Source organism: Pan troglodytes, chromosome 10 (genome assembly GCF_028858775.2).
Source record: "Pan troglodytes isolate AG18354 chromosome 10, NHGRI_mPanTro3-v2.0_pri, whole genome shotgun sequence".
Classification (NCBI taxonomy): Eukaryota; Metazoa; Chordata; class Mammalia; order Primates; family Hominidae; genus Pan; species Pan troglodytes.
Window position 1 is genome coordinate 31,597,885 of NC_072408.2, and position 19,614 is coordinate 31,617,498.

Consider the following 19,614-nt stretch of genomic DNA (forward strand, 5'->3'; position numbering starts at 1 on the left):
TATCAACAGATTCACATAGGCTTTTTCCAGTACATTAAAAAAAAAGGACTCTCATATAACAGAACTAAGTTGCATGTTACCTTTGAGGAGTGAGGTTAAATGAATTAAAGCATCCACACACTCATATTTGTAAACCTTTAAATGGGAAATTATGGAGAGATTAAGATGAGAAAATAAAACTATTTATAATAATTCCAGAAAAGACTTGGTAGATTTCACTACGTAAAATTTATTTTTATATATATATATAAAAAAAAGTATAACACTGGAGCCTAAAACCATTCTCTTTTGTAGAATACATATTGGCATTGAAACAGTTTAAAGAAATGAAATGGCTATCTACAAAAAGTTTTGATTGCTGTCTTCCCCCATACTTTGTGTCTTCACACATAAAGAAAATTTTCAAACATTTTATATTCAGCAATTTTTTAAAAAGTACACTGTTTTCCACTGCTATGGTCTTTATAAAGGACTTGACTTAAAATTTCAAATAAAAAAGAATTAAGGTTCTAGGATAACTCTTGTGTCTTTTAAGAGCATCTTTATACAGAACAATTTGGACTGGCATGCAGGCAACTTCTTTTGTTGTTACATACCTGTATTAGGAAAATTACACCCATTTTACAGAAAAATCCCAAAACATATACTGCAATAAGCTCAAAACAATGTGAAAAAGACCAGTGTGAATGGCACACAAAAATCGCCTCTTTATAAATTAACTGGAATTCATGATCATGAAGTAGGCACAGGGAAATCCAGTCCTCAGGGCTTTGCTCTCTGGAAGAACACCTGTAAATAAAGTATTAATGCAATCAATACTAATGTCAGAAGATATCACTTTCACCTGAAGAATGGCTCCAAGTATCTGAGTGCTAGCAATGTTCTTCTGTAACATTAGAACATTTTGCATGCCTTATATATCCATATGTAATCCAAGCTAAGAACTTTCTGTTCTGGAGAATTTGATAAGTGTAGATATAACTTATGCTGACATCACCCAACTGGGGAAGTAGTGAATATATGGTGTTATCTCTATGCTATGGAAATCAAGTGGTCAGAAGAAAACAAGCTCTTGACACCTTTTTACTGATTGGTACTACTTCCAAATTAACACTGGTAAATTAAATATTGAGGACGGGCACAGTGGCTCACGTCTGTAATCCCAGCACTTTGGGAGGCCGAGGCCTGAAGTCAGGAGTTTGAGATCAGCCTGACCAACATGGAGAAACCCAGTCTCTACTCAAAATAGAAAAAATTAGCCGGGTGTGGTGGCGCATGCCTGTAATCCCAGCTATTCGGGAGGCTGAGGCAGGAGAATCACTTGAACCTGGGAGGCAGAGGTTATGGTGAGCCGAGATCGTGCCATTGCACTCCAGCCTGGGCAACAACAGTGAAACTCCGTCTCAAAAAAAAAAAAAAATTAAATATTGAGGAGGAAACAAGTCAAAGCTAAACATAGCAGTTCTAACTCTGTAAGGAATTTACTATTTATTTGATGATTCAAAAGTACTTCCAAGTCAAAATTTGAGACTACAAAGGAGTTGGCTAGAGGCTGTGCTAGGCATGGCCTAGTACTACATGCTGCCATCCATAGCAGGTCAGGTGAGCACCAGACATAATTCAGTGTTCTCAGTAAGGACAATGATATGGTTTGACCCTGTGTCCCCACGCAGATCTCATCTTGTAGCTCCTATAATTCCTATGTGTTGTGGGAAGGACCGGGTGGGAGATGATTGAATCATGGGGGCAGGTCTTTCCCATGTTGTTTTCCTGATAGTAAATGGGTCTCACAAGATCTGATGGTTTTAAAAATGGGAGTCTCCCTGCACAAGCTCTCTCTTTGCCTGCTGCCATCCACGTAAGATGTGACCTGCTCCTCCTTGCCTTCCGACATGATTGTGAAGCCTCCCCTGCCATGTGGAACTGTAAATCCAATAAAGCTATTTTGTAAATTGCCCAGTCTCGGGTATGTCTTTATCAGCAGCGTGAAAATGGACTAATACAGACAAGAACAGTATTGATAGTGCTCTAGTACCTAGGAGATTCATTTAATAGATAATCTACTATGTGCAGCGGAAAGAATGATCACTATATAGGCAAAAGAAAACCTTACAAGGAGGCTGTGCTTAAGGCAAACCTAGAGAAATGGGTACAGTTCATACAGAAGTTGGGCTGCTAGTAAGGCAGGATTTTTGAAGAACTACAAGAACAGTAAAGACCATTTCTGCAAGAAAAAACAGAAAGGTAGTCTCAGGGCAGAATATGAAAAAAAAAAAAAAAATTAAGTGCCAAACTGAGAAACATGAATTTGTTCAGGAAGGTTATGAGGAAGGCGAATAAATATCAAAGGACTGTTTGAAGTTTTCAGACACATCAGCCTGGCTAGAACAAGAGAAGAGAGATCAGAGTAAGATAACATTAGCCTACACCAGAGCAGCAGAGACAGAAGAGAGAGAAGATGAGGAAAGAATCTGCAAGATCTGAGGATCAATCAGATATGAAGGGAGGAGTGAACACAAAAGAATGAAATTCATTTTTTCCAACTAGAATAATAATGCTAACACTGAGAATTATGATCACTAAGATAATGTCATCACTGAAGAGAAGTTGGGCCCAGAAGGAAGACTTTTTATAAATGCTATGCAGATAAATAACCACATCTGGAGAACAAGCCTTCTATAGGGTACCTAGATCTACTGTTACAGACACCTCTAACAGATAGTGAGGATTGAGTCCTTAAATTCAGTTTGACTGATCAGTTATTTAACAGGGGTTACTCCTGTAGGCACTTTGCTTTTTTATGGGAGGACGGCGAAGGGGAGGGTTCCCAATGATGAACAAAAACAAGCCCTCAATATTCTTCCACAAAAACTCTCTGAGATGTTTAAGCTGACAAACTACAACTAAGAAAAAACTGACAAGGGAAGATGTTAGAACCACAGTCAAAGGATGGCACACTTAAATTATTTACTGCGCAAAGCCCTTTGACTTACAAATTCTACTGAATGTCTTTGCCAAAAGAACCAGGTGATACACTAAGTTACCTGCTACTGAATTTAATACAGTGCTTTGTCTTCAAATTATTTGAGTAAAGATAATAAAAAATAATTCATCTTGTCATACTGTAACTTTATTTCTAGATCATGAGCTCCTTATGGGGAGGGAAAATTACTCATAGTTGTATTTGCAGCCATTACTGTAGTACTTGGTACATAAAAAGCAGTCATTATGTATGAAATGAATGACTACCTAGGTAAGACCAAGACAGTTTCATCTCATGAACTCAATTATGACTATGAATACCAAATAAACACGTGACACTTTTTGTTGATTTACAGAGTTAAAAAAAAAAATCGGTAATTTCGTAAATGTAAAAGGAGGCTTGATGGCCCAAATCTGAGGATTCTCCTTTTTGTCTGTTTTACAGTTCAAATGTTTCAAAATAGGATATAAGCAAATATCTCATCCTTCTGTTTTTATATTTTTAGCCCCTTCTTTTCAACTTAATTTGGACAACTGTTCTTGAACATTTCTTATTCTCCTAATCCCTCTAGTTTCTATGTAATTACATCATGAAACTAAAAGAAAACTGGCATTTTCTCACCAATATACTCAAAGATGTACACATTCAGTGTGCTTACCTAACTTATGCTCTTTTTCAAGAGCTTAGTTAAAAGGGACTTCACATAAACATCTATAATTGCAGGTATGTATTCTCTCTTGGCTCTCAAACATTACCTAATTGTATGAAGATATGTGAGCTTCACAAATACCTACCTTTAAGTAATTTTTAAAAACTTTAGCATCAGGCTGCTGAAGCGCTTGACAAAACTCCTGGGGGGTGGGGAAAAGAGGGAGAAAAAGAACAAATGTATTTGTATTAAATCCATTGTAATTCATATCCAGTTTTTTTTTTTAATTTTTTTTTTTTTTTAAGAGATGGTCTTGCTCTGTCATCTAGGCTGGAGTACAGTGGTGTGATCATAGCTCACTGTAGCCTCCAACTCCTAGGCTCAAGGGACACTCCCACCTCAGCCTCCCAAGAAGCTGGAATTACAGGCATAAGTCACTGTGCCCAGCTCTTTTTTTAAAAAAGCTGTAGTTAAAAACACTTAAAACTTATCACCTTAACCACTTTTACATGTACAGTAAGCATTAACTACATGCACACTGTTGTACAACAGGTTTCTAGAACTTTTGCATCTTGCAAAACAAGCTTGCTTTTTGCCTCTTAACTGAAGAACTCCCCATTTTCCCCTACTCCAGCCCCTGGCAACCACCACTTTCTGCTTTGGTGAGTCTACTTTAGATATCTCAAACAAATGGAATCATATAGCATTGTCTTTTAATAACTGCCTTATTTCATTTAGCATAATGTCCTCTAGGTTCATCCACATTATAGCATATGACAGGATTATTTTATAAATCAGGCTTAATATTCTATTGTATGTATATACCATATTTTGTTTATCCATTTATCTGTCAAAGGAATTTAAGGTTGCTTCAAATTCATGGTATTTAACTTATCAAGATTAATTCAAACAGTATCTCACCACAAGAGGTTTATAGCATTTTCAAATGTTAGTACTTGTCAAACAGGCTGCTTTCACTTTTGAGAACATAGCTCTCCTAGACAAGGTGGATTCATGCCTGAGAGGAGTGAATGGGACAAAAACTACATTGCTACGGCTGCTCACATCTAGTAAGAGGGATAACCAAACAGAGCTAGACCAAAAGAAAAGAGAATTCTAATAGAGAATATTGTGCAAAATGTGTTGTCAGACATAAGGCATATGAAAAAGGGAAAACTGAGGTTCCTTATCTTTCATAATGAATTACTAAATAGAAAAATAATTTTATTTCATTTAGCAATCTGGAAGATTAGCTGTAAACTGAATGGTCTAAGTTCTACTTTTGATGAGCACTAAGATCACAAGAATAGTAATTTATTATTTTCATTAAAATATGAGTTTATTTACATATCAAATGATAACCAAGAAAGTCATTAATATCTCTAAAGGTGGTATACTGTGAAATAAGAGATCACAAATTCATTAAAAATGAGTTAAATTCATTTTTTAAACTCATGTGAGATCTACTTTATTTTTGAAAAAAACAGCATTATAAAAACTTCAAAAAAACACCATTGAGGCTGGGCACAGTGGCTCATGCCTGTAATCCCAGCACTTTGGGAGGTCAAAGTGGCCAGATCACTTGAGGTCTGGAGTTCAAGACCAGCCTGGCCAACATGGTGGAACCCCATCTCTGCCAAAAATACAAAAATTAGCCAGGTGTGGTGGCATGCGCCTGTAGTCCCAGCTACTTGGGAGGTTGAGGTGGAAGAATTGCTTAAACCCGGGAGGCAGAGGTTGCAGTGAGCCAAGATCACACCACTGCACACTAGCCTGGGCGACAGTGATGACCCTGTCTCAAAATCAAAAAACAAAAAAACACCATTGAAAGCTGTGTTCATGGACTGAAGACTTAATATTGTTAAAATGTCCTCGCTACCCAAAGCAATCTGCCGAGAAGTGATGTCTGCTGTTCTCTTACCTCTCTTTGGTGTTTGACTGCCACCACCTATGAAGGGGCCCTTACCCTTCTGCAATACCCAGACCAGGGTGATGTAGTAGTGTTCAGGGACTTGGTGAAGGTCATAAGAGTGAATTATAACACACATGGGGAGCTGGGTCACAGTGGCAGGAAATTTGTATTTTTCAACATACCTCAAATCCAAAAAAAAAAAAAAACCCTTGGATGGGGCACGGTGGCTCACGCCTGTAATCCCAGCACTTTGGGAAGCCGAGGTGGGTGGATCACGAGGTCAGGAGTTCGAGACTAGCCTGGCCAAGATGGTGAAACCCCGTCTCTACTAAAAATACAAAAATTAGCTAGGTGCAGTGGCGGGTGCCTGTAATCCCAGCTACTCGGGAGGCTGAGGCAGGAGACTCGCTTGAACCCGGGAGGCGGAGGTTGCAATGAGCCGAGATCGCGCCACTGCACTCTAGCCTGGGCGACAGAGCAAGACTAGAGCAAGACTCCATCTCAAACAAACAAACAAAAAACCCTTGGATGCAGATCATGATGTTTAAGAACACAATACCATTACCCTTCCTACAATTCTGTTTATATTATGAAGAGCAGGTCCTGGTGGATATAGAGATCAAGATGAATAAGGAGATTATGGAACACATCAAAAAAATCGTGGGGAAGAATGAGGACACAAGAAAGGAGAGCAGGAGAAAAAGCAGCTCTCTCACCCAGCTCATTTTGGCCTTCAAAGTAGTTCTGATGGGAATCTACCTGTGAAGTTAAAGAGCAGGTGCCCTATCCAGGCCTAATGGCATTAGGAGAAGACAGGGAAGTACAAAGCAACACTGAAAGCCAGTGCCTAGCAGTAAGGTCCAAGGACACTATGGGCTAGGGTAATTGATATGGGGTTACCTTGGTCACAGAAAAGCCCCTGGTTCTGGACAGGTGTGGTGGCTCACGCCTGTAATCCCAGCACTTTGGGAGGCCGAGGCCAGCGGATAACTTGAGGTCAGGAGTTCAAGACCAGCCTGGCCAATGTGGTGACCCCGTCTCTACTAAAAATACAAAAATTAGGCGTGGTGGTGGGCACCTGTAATCCTAACTACTTGGGAGGCTGAGGCCGGAGAAGTGCTTGAACCCGGAGAATTGCTTGAACCCGGAGAATTGCTTGAACCCGGGAGGCGGAGGTTACAGTGAGCAGAGATTGTGCCATTGCACTCCAGCCTGGGTGACAGAGCAAGACTGTCTCAAAAAGAAAGAAAAACATGACGACTCTGGAAATGTCTTTGCAATAAAAGGGTCCCCCCCCCCCAACTTTACACATTATGTAAAATGACACAGGGGAAAGAGTATATAAAACTGAGCTGCTAAATGAATATCTCTGTTCCATCAGGTCAACAAAATGCTTCTTAATGGCCAGGCAAGGTGGCTCACGCCCGTAATCCTGGGACTTTAGGAGGCCAAGGTGGGAAGATCACTGAGGTTAGGAGTTTGAGACCAGCCTGGTCTCTACTAAAAAAAAAAGCAAAAACAAAAATTAGCTAGGCATGGTGGTGCCTGCCTGTAATCCCAGCTACTCAGGAAGCTGAGCCACCAGAATCACTTGAACCTGGGAGGCGGAGGTTGCATGCAATGAGCCAAGATCGTGCCTCTGCACTCCAGCCTGGGCACTAAAGCGAGACTCCATCTCAAAAAAAATAAAAATAAATTTAAAAAATTTTAAAAAGCTTCTTAATCATTCCAAAAATAAAAAACAAAGTGATGTACAGATTCAAGGCAATCTGTATAAAAGTTCCAAGAGCATATTTTATAGAAATAGAAAAAACAAAACTAGAATTTACATGGAATCACAAAAGGCCCTGAATAGCCAAAACAATCCAGAGAAAGAGCAAAGCTGGATGTACCACACTTCCAGATTTCAAAATATATTTTAATATTACAGTGTGAAAACAGTATGGTACTAGCAAAAGACAGACAGATATCCTAGCTACTTGGGAGGCAGAGGCAGAAGGATTCTTTGAGTCCAGGAGTTTGTGGTTGCTGTGAACTATGATGGTGCCACTGCACTTGAGTCTGGACAACAGAGTGAGACCCTCTCTTTTAAGACAGACATATAAACCAATGGAACAAAATAGAATTTGAAAATCAACTCCTGTATACAGTCAACTGATCTTCAACAAGGGTACTAAGAATACACAATGGGGAACAATAATCTCTTCAATAATGGTGCTGGTAAAGCTGGATATCTACGTGCAAAAGAAAACGAGACCCTTATCTTACACAAAAATCAACTCAATGTATTAAAGATTTTATATGTAAGTCTCCAAACTGCAAAACTAGAAGAAAACATAGGAGAAAAGCTTCAAGATGCTGGTCTTTGAAATGATTTCATTGATATCATGAAAAGCTACATTAGTGGGGCTACACTGAATTAAGAAGCTTCTGCACCATAAAGTAAGCAATCAACAGAGCAGAAAGGCAACCTCTGGAATAGCTAAAGAATAGGAGAAAATATTTGCAAACCATTTATCTGATAAGGGGTTAATTTCTAACATATAAAAAAACTCCTCTAATTCAATAGCAAAAAACTTAATAACTTGATTAGAAAATGGGGTAAAGACTTGAATAGACTTCTCCAAATACAAATGGTTAACAGGTGTATGAAAAAACACTCAAACATCACTAATCATAAGGGAAATGCAAATCAAAACCACAATGAGATATCACCTCACACCTGTTAGAATGGCTATTACAAAAAACCGAAAGACAGCAAGTGTTGGTGACATTGTGGAAAAACTGGAACCCTGCTACACAACTGATGGAAATGCAAAATGGTGTATAGCCACTATAGAAAATAGTAAGATGTTTCTTCAAAAAATTAAAAATAGGACTACCATATAATCCAGCAATCCCACTTCTGGGTATTTATCTAAAAGAATTGGAATCAGCATCTCAAAGACATATTAGCACTCCCATGTTAACTGTAGCACTTACAATGTGAAAACAGCCCAAATGAATCTATCAGTGGATTAATGCATACAGAAAATGTGATATATACATACAGTGGCATGTTATTCAGCCTTAAAAAATTGCGAAATCCTGCCATATGTAACAACATGGATGAACCTAAAGGACATTGTGTGAAACAGCCAGTCACAAAAAGAGAGATAACTGTATGATTCCACTTATATTAGGTATCTAAAGTAGTCAAATTCACAGAATCAGAGAGTAGAATGGTAGTTTCTAGGAGATGGGGGCTGTGGGAAATGGGAATTGCTAATCAGTGGGTATAAAGTCTTAGTTATGCAAGATGAGTATGTTCTAGAGATCCACCTGTATTTTATAGGCACATCACTGTCCCTATAATTAATAATACTGTGTTGTGCACGTAAAAATTGTTAAGATGGTATATATCTCATGTAAGTGTTCTTACAATAAAATAAAAACACTATTGATGAAGAAACAAATTTTGGAATCTACATAAGAGATTGTAATTCTAGTTTTAATCAAGTTTGATACTTCATTAACTCCATGTACTACTGGACAAGAAATCTGGAAAATTATACGCCAAGAAACAATATTATACAAATGACTTCTTAAAAGTATAAGGTAACTTTCCAGACACTTTCCTTAAAATAGTTTCAGATTTACAGATTAAGCACTGATAAGCTTGGTGTACACACAATGAACTACCTGGTACAAAGCTTCAGAACTCTGCTGTGGTCCCCTTCAGCAGTCTGGAAAAGCCTATTAGGCTCCTTTAGAATGTTTTTTTAAAAAAATGCATAAAACATAATACATGGGATTACGATAGAAGCCAATTATACTGAATAATGGTTATCAAACTAAAGTATGCTAGAACAGTAAGGACTTATTAACTTGTTGGGTAACAAGGTGTAGTGATATTACTTAGTAACTCATAATTTCAAAATGGTGATAAGCATAAACAGTATTTTGAGATACTGGCAACAACTTATGTAATATGAAAATATTTTTGATTTCTGCTAGCGACAATGTCACAGGCAATGCTGCTACTACTGTGATCTCTCGCCTACACAATGGTAAGAAATAGCTCTTACCTGAATTATTTCTGGAGCTACTTGCAAGGAGGGCAGGTATTCTTGTTGAAGATACTGAACACATTCTGGGCCCTGAAGATTAAAAGATACTTACAACTATTTTCTTGCTTGACATTAATAAGCTTAAAAAGAATCGGAACAATACATGTACACTTTAAAGGCAATATAGTATTGTGCTTAAGAACACAGACTCGAGAGGCAGACTGCCTTGGTTTGAAGCCTGGCTCTGGCACCTTTTTTTAAAATTATACTTTAAGTTCTGGGTTACATGTGCAGAACGTGCAGTTTTGTTACATAGGTATACATGTGCCCTGGTGGTTTGCTGCACTTGGGCAAGTTACTTAACCTCTCTAAGCCTCGGTTTCTCCATCTGAAAAATAAGGTTCTTGGCTGGGTGCAGTGGCTCATGCCTGTAATCCCAGCACTTTGGGAGGAGGAGATGGGTGATCACTTGAGGTCAAGAGTTCGAGACCAGTGTGGCCAACATGGTGAAACCCTGTTTCTACCAAAAATACAAAAAAATTAGCTGGGCATCATGGCGCATGCCTGTAATCCCAGCTACTCGGAGGCTGAGGTAGGAGAATCACTTGAAACTGGCAGGCGCAGGCTGCAGTGAGCCGAGATTATGCCACTGCACTCCAGCCTGGGTGACAGAGTGAGACTCTGTCTCAAAAAAAAAAAAAAAAAATCAATGTCTCTCTCCTCGATGTACTCTCTTCCTTGCACTACCACCTGGAATTCCTGTTTAATATTAGTGCTTCTGAATCAAAGGATTTATGTTTCCTCCTTCACCTTGGATCTAAGTCCCAGTTTAATAACCCATCAGAGGAAACCTGTCTGTAACTGAGAGGCAGTAACCCTTCACTGTTTCCCAGATCCCTCCTACTTTCCTTCTCATCTTTTTCTTATGTCTACCCTGTCTGTACTTGCTTCCTATGCAATGTTCATCACTTTGTAACCTCACTGTTATCACTTTAAAAGAGTGTAGTTTTGTTTGTTTTGAATCAGGGAAAGTAAACTTATACCTCAAGTCAGTCAAAAGATGAGAAAAAAGAACAATGAAGCAAAACTTTTTTTTGTTTTCTGAAGCAAAACACTTTAAAATATTGTTTGACTCAATTCTGTATGTTTAAATTAAGACTTCTATGGATAAAACAAATACTTCTGAAGTAGAAATACCATCCTTACTGTTTCCTTTCATCCTTCATCCACATCCACCTTGACTGTTTAGCATCCAAACAACGCCATCCAATCTCCTCTCTTGAGACTGTCTTCTCTTATCTTTCATAATGCTCCTACCTCTGGTTCTGCTTTTTCATTTTGTTTTTGTTTTTTGAGACAGAGTCTCGCTCTGTTGCCCAGGCTGGAGTGCAGTGTCACGATCTCAGCTCACTGCAACCTCACTTCCTGGGTTCAAGCAATTCTTGTGCCTCAGCCTGCCAAGTAGTTGGGATTACAGGCGTGCACCACCACACCTGACTATCTGGTTCTACTTCTACCTTTCTGTTGACTCTTGCTTGAGCCAAAGTTCTTTCTGTTCTGGTCTTAGAAAGTCTCAGTCATTCCTATGGCTTTACTTTGACTGACTTACACTGAGGACTCCAAAATCAGTATTTAATCCTAACTGCTTCAGACCCATTGTTCCAAACACTTTCCCTCCTAAATTACAAACCCACTGCCTACTGACTTCCTGACTTTACACATGTAACACAAGGCTTTTATCTAGTCTCATCTTATTTTTTAGCTATCACTTCTGCCTCTATACTTTAGCTAAACAGAATTAAGTCTATAACTTCCCACCAAATCCACCATGCGACATCTAATCTAATCTGTCTTTGTACACCTACTTAACTTTGCCCAGAATGCCAGCTCCCTATTACTCCCATCAATCTACATTTAAGGGCCATCAAAAATATCACCTCTTTCCTAGAGCTTGCTTAGATTGCCCCTCAGGCAAAATTGCCCATTCAGCTTTAGTTCCACAATATTTTATATATCTCCACTAAAGTACTTAACCCACTGGAGTTTTTTATGTGTTGGTCTCCCTTGATTCTGAGTTCCCGAGTATCGGGGGATGCCTTATTTACCTTTATACAGTTCCCCTGCTGTCCCTAAACACACACCTACCCCACCCTAGCAGGTAGCAAGTATAGAAGAAATGCTGCTGAATTGAAAACACTTCTAAGTCTCTATCAGAATCAAAAAATCAAGTTCAAATGAGTGCACAGCTGAATGGAGACCACTGAGCAAAAGCTCATGTTCTTTTTAGGGGGTGAGGGCAACTACTGCTCTTTAGCTGGCTGTAGCTATGTGGCAATAACAGTCCTGTGCTGGCATTCTATGGCTTTGAGAGAGGCTGGAGGGAAGAATTTTTGGTTAAAAAAAAGTATTTGAGATTTTTAAATGTTGGCAACCAATTCCAGTTATTTACAAATACCCAGAATCAGCTGGGCATGGTGTAATACCAGCATTTTGGGAAGCCAAGGCAGGAGGAATGTTTGAGCCCAGGAGTTCAAGACCAGTCTAGGCACAATGGTGAGACCTGGTCTCTATAAAAACCACAAAAATTAGCCAGGTGTGGTGGCGTGCGCCTGTACTCCCAGCTATTCAGGAGGCTGAAGTGGGAAGAGTACTTGAGCCTGGGAGGTGGGGTCTGCAATGAGCTGAGATCATGCCACTGCACTCCAGCCTGGGTAACACAGGGAGAACCTACCACAAAAAATAAAGTAAAATATATATTAAAAAAATAACCAAGGCTGGGCACAGTGGCTCATGCCTATTATCTCAGCACTTTTGGATGCCATGGTGAGCAGATCAACTTGAGGTCAGGAGTTCAATACCAGCCTGGCCAACATGGTGAAACCCCATCTCTACAAAAAATATAAAAATTAGCCAGGTGTGGTAGCATGCATCTGTGTGGTCCCAGCTACTCTGGAGACTGAGATGGGAGGATCAGTTGAGACTCCAGGAGGTGGAGGCTGCAGTGACCCCAGATTGCACCACTGCATTCCAACCTGAGTGACAGAGTGAGACCCTGTAAATAAATAAAAAATAGGCCAGGCGCAGTGGCTCACGCCTGTAATCCCAGCACTTTGGGAGGCCAAGCAAGGCAGGCGGATCACTTGAGGTCAGGAGTTCGAGACCACCCTGGCCAACATGGTGAAACCCTGTTTCTACTAACAATATAAAAATTAGCCGGGCATGGTGGCGGGTGCCTGTAATTCCAGCTACTCAGGAGGCTGAGGCAGGAGAATTGCTTGAATCTGGGAGGCAGGGGTCGCAGTGAGCCGAGATCATGCCACTGCACTCCAGCCTGGGCAACAAAAGCGAAACTCAGTCTCAAAAAAATAAATAAAAATAAAAATAAAATAAAAAATCTGGTAGTGAAGAAGCCTACAAGATCGTGAAAACTGAATCTTGAAATTCTGGCTAAGATTTTTCACATCCTTAGTCAAACCAAAACATGTCACCCAAAACATGAAGGACAATAAATGGATACTGCTACTTTCATTCATCCCCTTTCCCCACATCCAAAAAGTCAAAACTAAAGTTAAATTTTACACAAGATACATCTTTCAAGAACAAGATAACAATACCACATGTGAGATGAAAATGAAGGGGCATGGACTAAAAGGCTTACCCGTTTGAGATGAATTGTTTTCAGTGTCACTGCACACTCAGATAAAGCCTGTGAAAAACAAGTTTAAGAATTTCTATATATTCAATTCTTGTTTAGTGATCCAGCTCTTCTCTTTACTACCCTGGCCACTGCCAGGGAAATTCAAATAAATATTTCCAGAGAAATATTTAACTCCAGAGAAGGGATAGAGGAAGGAAAGGTAACAGGCAGATGGACTAAGTGGGTTGAAGTAAAAAAAGAAAAAAAAACAGAAAAATACAAACTGTTGTTTTAACGTAGTAAATTACAATTATGAAATCTAGCTTTTACCAGGTTGTGGGAAAGTGAGAAAGCGGAAATTGACATTAAGTATTGTGAAAATTAGATTTGGGGAAACTATCATACAAGGAGGATCAGGTTGCCATTTCATGCTCTTAATGATTAGGGAAAACCACTAGGTACAAGTTTTAGAATTAAAGTAGTAGTAGGAAACTAATACTCAAGCTTGAAAGAATGTTTGTGACATATGCCCTTTCATGGTCCTAGAAAAAGTCAGGTGTTAAAGTTGAAGGAGTAGAATTTGTAAAATTCAGCAGTAGCATTGGGATTCAATAAGAATTCATAAAAACTCCAGAAGGTATCATAAATCTTTAAAAAAAGAACCCTGATCTGAAATCACTAAATTAAAAAAAAAATCAATGAAACATAATATAATCAACCTGGCATTAAAGAAGAAATTGGGAATATATGAGCTACACGAGGTAAACAAAGATTCCTAGGTGCTTACCAATACTGTTTGTGCATCTGCCAGGTCAAAGGTTTGTTTTAAAGGTGCTAGGAAACATGCGGGGACAATGTGCTTATAAACAAAATCAGCAAATCCCACTGGTCCATCTTTACCTCCTGTCAAGAGAATTCAAATTTTCATCTTATATATAAAAGTAAGTCAATTAATTCATCACCAGGGAAAACCAACTCCCAGTTTCTCTCTCTGTTAGGGCTATGTTCCATTATGTCTAAGAGTTTTATGAAAGAGTTTGGGAAATGAAGGTTAAGAAATAAAATTATCTTACCCCAGAGTTCTACCAACTTTGAGAGGATGATAAAACATGTTTTCTGTGCAATTGGATCTGGATATTCAACTGCTCCTTGGATAACAGTAACCAATACTCTTTCTACATTCTCTGCACCTGAGGAGAAAAACTTTAGTTTAAGCAATTTCCAAAATTAACTAGGAAAGCAACCTGAAGTTCTCTTTTCATATACATTAACAAGTCAAAAATCATTTACAGGTGGAATGGGAAAAATGAAGGGGGAAAAGAGCATTTACAGAGTTGCCAAAATCCCTTGGTTTTTATTAACTGGGCACCTAAAGTTTAAACATTAAACACTGAAAAATCAGCTGGGCGCGGTGGCTCCTGTCTGTAATTCCAGCCCTTTGTAAGGCCGAGGAAGACTGCTTGAGCCCAGGAGTTTAACCAGCCTGGGCACCATGGTGAGATCCCATCTCTACAAAAAATAAGCCCAGCATTGTGGCAACTGCCAATGGTCCTGGCTACTCAGGAGGTAGAGATGGGAGGATAGCCCAGGAGGTGGAGGTTGCAATGAGTCGTGATGACACCACTGCACTCCAGCCTGGGCAAGAGAGTGAGACCCTATCTCACAAATCAAATCAAATTAAAAAATAAAACAATGAAAAATCAGTTTGCCCCTGGTATCTTGTTCCCTAAATTTCCTATACAGAATTCTCTACACAAATCTGTACAGCTCCATTTATTTTATATTTCAAAATGGCAAATTTGCCATAAAGACTCAATTGTCAGGTCAATTCTGGTAAGTAACCATGTTTTTTATATTGCTAAAGAACCAAATTAAAAAAATATTGCAGAAAGAAAAAGGAACAGAATACAAATTAATTTTAGGTGCTTTACATAAAAGTGATCGATTCCCACCCTGAAAACAATAAACTGTCTTCCCATGGGATAGCAAACTTCAAAATTTCTGTATTTACTTCAGTTTGCTCTTGGTCATATAGATGTACAACAGTGACACAGACTTAAGCAGACAAATTAGATATGGCATGTGTCCCCACCTTGATTTGCTATAACTTCACTCATCCCACTGCCTGTGACTGTTTGCAGGAAAGCAAAGTAACTCCTCCGCAACATCTGCTTCTCTAAAGCAGCAGACTGGTCATTTTCTTCTGCTGGCCGGAGCAGCACTTCAAAAATTGCATGAAGCAGGGGCATGAACATTTGTTGTAAAAACGGGGATACCTGTATCTGAAGATAAACAATCATTACTTCAGAAATTAGTAACAATATTAATATACAACTTAGAAAAAACTATTTTACATAAAGCCTTTCTTTTCTATTTAGGATGCATGCGTACATAATTCAGTTAGCAAATATCAATTTTAAGATAAAATCTATATAACATAAACATTACTAGGCCAGACGCAGTGGCTCACACCTGTAATCCCAGCAGTTTGGGAGGCTAAGGCGGGTGAATCACCTGAGGTCAGGAGTTCAAGGCCAGTCTGCCCAACATGGTGAAACCCCATCTCTACTAAAAATACAAAAATTAGCTGGGTGTAGTGGCGCACACCTGTAGTCCCAGTCCAAGCTACTCAGGAGGCTGACGCAGGGGAACTGCTTGAACCTGAGAGGTGGAGGTTACAGTGAGTCAAGATCATACCACTGCACTCCAGCCTGGGCAACACAGCAAGACTCCATTTCAAGGGGGGGGGGGAAACCTTAAAAAATATTACTAAAAGACTCAAGATCATTAAATTTAAACCCTTTCCTACAGCTTAAGATTTAGGTTAAAATAATAGTCAGACATATTTCACAATATTGCCATGGAATATTTTCAAAATTAAATTCTCAAAAAATGAATTGTTTTGCTAAACTACAAATCAGTTTATATGATTAAACTCTTAGGGTTTTTCTTGTTTTTGAACAAAGGTAAAAAACACTGTTTAATAGCATGTTCTCAATACTTGCTTACAAATGAACTCCTGAGTTTTATGAACTCTTGGGCAAATCCCTTCACTTCTCCATGCCTCAGTTTCCTCAACTATAACATATAATCCCTGTCTTCTAGGGTAGGTATGAAGATCAAATGAGTAAATGTACAAAAAATGCTTAGAACAGATTTTGAACATAGAAAGTACTATGTAAGTGGCCAGGTTTATGCCTGTAATCCTAGCACTTATGGAGGCCGAGGCAGGAGGATCACTTGAGGTCAGGAGTTCGAGATTAACCTGGTCAACATGGGGAAACGCTGTCTACTAAAAGTACAAAATATGAGCCTGGTGTGGTGCATGCACCTATAGTTCCAGCTACTCAGGAGGCTGAGGCACAAGAATCGCCTGAACCTGGGAGGTGGAGGTTGCAGTGAGTTGTGACCGCGCCACTGCACTCCAGCCTATGTGACAGAGTGAGACTATCTCCATTTAAAAAAAAAAAAAAGAAAGAAAAAAGGAAAAAAGAGGTACTATGTAAGTATTAACCACTTTTATTAGCCAGCTTAAATGTCCTACAGAAAACTGACTTTAATACATTGAATTACTTTTAACTCTTGCTTGGGTACCCAAATTATGGTGCTTATTTAGTACTCAGTTTACTGGTTTTATATGCTCTTCTAAAACAGCAGACTAGTTTTCTTTTGCTACACAAAGCGGTTAGGGTCTGTTTATATTCAAACATCTATTAAGCATGACCTATGTATCAGGCAGTGTGCCAGACACCACAGATGATAAAAATACATATGATCCATGAGGCTCTTAAGTAATTCATTAAAAGCAAAAAAAAAAGAAACCCAAGGGCAAAATCCGAAACATGTCTGAAGATAAATACATCTGATCTTCAAGAGATTTTCAGAGCTCTGAAAGTTTGAGGTACCTTGAATTTGGCCGTAATCTGGTTGATAAGAGGAATGAACTCCTGGAGATCTTTTGCTTCACAATCTTTGAGCATATGTTCTGAAGCAGATGGAATGAACGGAAGAACTTCTTCCTCCAGGCAAATAATCATTCGATGAAGGAAAGTACGGACTCCACTTCTGAGAATATCCTTTTGTAAGGGACAACTGAGGGCTGGCAAGAATGTCTGTAAACAGTCCAGATAAACTTCGGAACAGCCACATTGTTTCACAGTCTGTTTGTTGCTGAAAGCTTTACTGGTTCGACTATATAAGCAAAAATCAGGCAATCAGATGCAACTTTATTCTTTAAAAGTGTTATGGAGTATTCAAAAGCAATGCACAACAAATTACAAAATTAACAAAACTAAATAACCAGACCTTTATTTTCCACATCACAATTATTTCCATCTTTAGCTAATATGGCTATTTGTAAACTACTGCTTCCAATGATCTTTCCAGAACAAAAGAGCTCAAATCAACTTAAATGAATGACATGTAGTTAATATAATCCTTCTAATGTGAGTCTACCTAAATGTTTTATTAAAATCCTATTGACTGGGCTGGGTATTGTGGCTCATGCTTCTAATTCCAGCACTTTGGGAGGCTGAGGCAGGCAAATCACTTGAGGCCAGGAGTTCAAGACCAGTCTGGACAACATGGTGAAAACCCGTCTTTACTAAAAATAGAAAAATTAGCTGGGTGTGGTAGCACATGCCTGCAATCCCAGCTACTTGGAGGCTGAGGCACAAGAATTGCTTGAGCCTGGGAGGCGGAGGTTGCACGGAGCTGAGATCACAACACTGCACTCCAGCCTGAGTGACAAAGCAAGACTGTGTCTCCCCCACAAAAAAAAGAAAAAAGAAAAAAAAGAGAAAAATCCTACTGACAAAGTGGACAGAAAAGAGAAAATAAATCCACTTATTATGACTAGGCCTGTACTAGGTAACCTGCAAACCACCCATTTAAATTTAGAAAACCATCTTCAGAATTCTTTATACAACCTCTCTAATATCTAGCTCTTGTTCTTAAATATATTATAGAACAATTTAACTTCTAAATTAGCAATCTTTACAACTTTCATGCTGTTGTTTGTCAACAAAAAGTATGGCTAGAGGCGGAAAAAACAGCTGCTTGGGTGATCTTCAGGACACAATACAACTGAAGAGAAACCTCACACTCTTAAGGTAACCAAAACTAACCAAAGATGTCCCATCCCAATATATATTTGGTATATTAACACTTCAGCTGATCCTCTTAAACACACAACCCATTTATATCAAAGAAGTCAGAGGAGTTAAAGATTTACAGTTGTCAAGGCAAAAATGTAAATGGTATGTAACCTATCCCCTTCTTCAACCAAATCTAACTGACTGGATTTGGAGGACAAAGATTTAGACAATTCTCTGGATTATCCAACTGTGGAAACACAAATGTGTGTGCCCACCAAACAAGTGGTTCTGTCTGTGTAGATACATGCACTTTATAATTTTAACTGTGATCACGCTTACCTTGCAAATCCAACAGCATGGTTAAGACAGTCTGCTAGAGAGGCTTGCCTTTCTTCATCTTGCGCCAGCATCAACTTTTCTAACAGAATTTTAAACTTCTCCATTAGTGGAGTCAACAGATTCCTCATTAAGGCTTGTTTCCTTTCAGCCGGGTATTCACTATTAACAATCAGCACTCCAGCTGTCTCATAAATAAAAAGTTGATCATCGCTGCTCAGTAAGGACTGGTGGCCATTCTCCTAGAATGAAATTCAGTCTTATTAAAGCTTTTATTTTTTGAGTTCCCTTCATTTAATGAGAAAAAGTGCATTAGGAACAGGAAATGTAATCTATCACACCAACTCATATGTCAAATACTTATAAAGACAAATTTTCTCCCAGGACCATAGAATGAAAAGAAAACTAAATTAGAGGTCAACAGATCATGGTTCTAATTCCAGCCCTGACAAGACTCTATAAATGATCATGTAAGATAATTATTAAAGTTAGCTTTCTAACTTGTTTTCTTTTGTAAAGATCTTATTTATATAAGATTGTTATGAGGCTAGGCTGCACGTGGTGGTTCATGCCTGTAATCCTAGCACTTTGGGAGGCCGAGGCCGGCAGATCACTTGAGGTCAGGAGTTCGTGACCAGCCTGGCCAACATGGTGAAACCCTGTCTCTACTAAAAATACAAAAATTAGCTGGGTGTGGTGGCGCACCTGTAGTCCCAGCTACGCGGGAGGCTGAGGCAGGAGAACTGCTTGAACCTGACAGGTGGAGTTGTAGTGAGCCAAGACCATGCCACTGCACTCCAGCCTGGGTGACAGAGCCAAGACTCTGTCTCGAAAAAAAAAAAAAAGTACTAGAGTGCTATACTTCTTTTAAATAATTAAGTAACAACACACAGTAAAGCATTATTTTGCATGTGTCTGTGAGGGTGTTTCCAGGAAAGATTAGTCAGTCCAA

At 39.0% G+C, this 19,614-nt stretch overlaps 1 protein-coding gene across 2 annotated transcripts in view; it reads right to left on the bottom strand.

Annotated features, from left to right (window-relative positions):
* Positions 1–209: 209 nt before the first annotated feature.
* Positions 210–19,614, bottom strand: part of XPOT (exportin for tRNA) — a 44,184-nt gene continuing 24,779 nt past the window's right edge. Inside the window, exons 17-25 of one of the 2 annotated variants that reach the window (XM_016923101.4) lie at positions 18,666–18,904; positions 17,136–17,421; positions 15,323–15,512; positions 14,304–14,420; positions 14,018–14,133; positions 13,252–13,299; positions 9,612–9,683; positions 3,778–3,834; positions 210–789 (exon numbers count right to left, since the gene is read on the bottom strand). In XM_016923101.4, coding sequence (XP_016778590.1) covers positions 763–789; positions 3,778–3,834; positions 9,612–9,683; positions 13,252–13,299; positions 14,018–14,133; positions 14,304–14,420; positions 15,323–15,512; positions 17,136–17,421; positions 18,666–18,904 — 1,152 coding nt within the window. In that variant the 3' untranslated portion in view covers positions 210–762. The remainder of the gene's footprint in view (positions 790–3,777; positions 3,835–9,611; positions 9,684–13,251; positions 13,300–14,017; positions 14,134–14,303; positions 14,421–15,322; positions 15,513–17,135; positions 17,422–18,665; positions 18,905–19,614) is intronic. The other variant, XM_016923102.4, reaches the window with a different exon arrangement.